Here is a 1,445-nt window from a genome sequence, read left to right on the forward strand (position 1 = left end):
CTTTTGGACGATTGGCTTTTCATCGTTTTTCGTCAATGTTGTGGCTGATCCTGCTGCCTCCTCCTGGTCAGCATTCTTCTCAAAGCTGAGATCTGAATCAATCCATTTGTCTTTCCCAAAGACGCCTATGTGGGAGCCTGTGTTGTGCCAAAGGTGGAGGTAGCGGTCCAAGCCCGCAGTAATGACCTTCGTACAACTATGGTCACACTGAACACTCACCACCTCTGTAAGGTGACATTGCCAGGAGCCCAATAGAGGAGGTTGAGCCAATGACACGTGCCACCCATTTCTATCCTCAAATGGCTCTTCCTTTGCCTGTTTTCTGAACCCAAAACTTGCAATGTCCCACTGACAAAACTTGCCAGTACTATCCCAAGTCATTAATATCTGTTCTTCGAGGTCAGTCGACATGGTGTTAATGACGGCACCTTCCTTATCTACTGCCCTGAACTTTCCTATCAAACCTCCATTGATGCTCACAGACCAGGCACATATGTAGCCATCTGAAGAAGTCAGCAGTGTGGCTGTGTCATTTTTGACCTTCCTTTTCTTCAGACACACAACAAGATTGTCTTTCTTGTTTTCAGTCTGAGATTTTTCGGGATTATTTTCATCAGGTCGACTCCCTGTCAGTCTTCTGTCTACCCTGAATGTTCGAGGGCTCTTACTGTCATTCATCCAGCAGAGAGCCTTGCCTTGGTCAGTATCCCAGATAACAATATTTCCATTGCTGGAGGCAGTAATCAGTGTTCCTTCATGAACACCCATTGAGGAAATGTCCTTTAAATAATGGTGGCTAAAACAGCTGTAGTCGAAGCCCTCTATATCCAGGTCATAAATGATGTTCCTTCCCGACACATACACCCTATTTTTCGAGCAGACAATACCTGTCACCTTCTTTGGCAAGGTAACGGGAAGAACGGAAAGTAATGATCCGCTGTTAAAGTTCCAGAATTTCAATTTCCTATCCTGAGAAACTGTGATTAGTTTGCGCTGCGTTTCATCAAATGCAATGGTAGTGTGCCCCACATGCTTATCTGGAGTTACCTTGAACTTTGAGGCGACCTGTCCTGTTGAGACTTCCCACACGGTCACCACACCATCTTGGCAAACAGAGACGACCTGTTTGTAAAGTATGTTATAGAGAGCACAGCACAGGGGCTTGTCATGGGATGTTATTGCATTTTGAAAAACATCTGTTCCTCTTCCAAGATAGGATCCTATTTTGGTGTTAGCCAGGACTAACTCATTGTTGTATGTGTTATAACACATACTGGTGATGGAGCCATTTTCCATGCCTTGAACCTGGAAGCTTTGCAAAGGCAGTACATTTTCGCACCACACACGAACATTATTGTCCTTAGATAAAGTGACGAAAACATTATCTTTGCAATTTAGGGTAATGTGGCTGATGGGTTTGACGTGTCCTGCTATTGACCGTTTGC

General features: G+C 44.6%; 1 protein-coding gene across 1 annotated transcript; it reads right to left on the reverse strand.

Annotated features, from left to right (window-relative positions):
• Positions 1-9: 9 nt before the first annotated feature.
• LOC116380845 (WD repeat-containing protein on Y chromosome-like) lies at positions 10-1,434 on the reverse strand (the record flags this gene model as incomplete). Its single annotated transcript, XM_031842678.1, has 1 exon — positions 10-1,434. A coding segment is annotated over one exon (1,425 nt), but the record flags the coding sequence as incomplete, so codon positions are not given.
• Positions 1,435-1,445: the final 11 nt, after the last annotated feature.

This window comes from Anarrhichthys ocellatus, unplaced genomic scaffold, assembly GCF_004355925.1.
Source record: "Anarrhichthys ocellatus isolate YVR2014 unplaced genomic scaffold, GSC_Weel_1.0 scaffold9201, whole genome shotgun sequence".
In the NCBI taxonomy this organism is placed as follows: Eukaryota; Metazoa; Chordata; class Actinopteri; order Perciformes; family Anarhichadidae; genus Anarrhichthys; species Anarrhichthys ocellatus.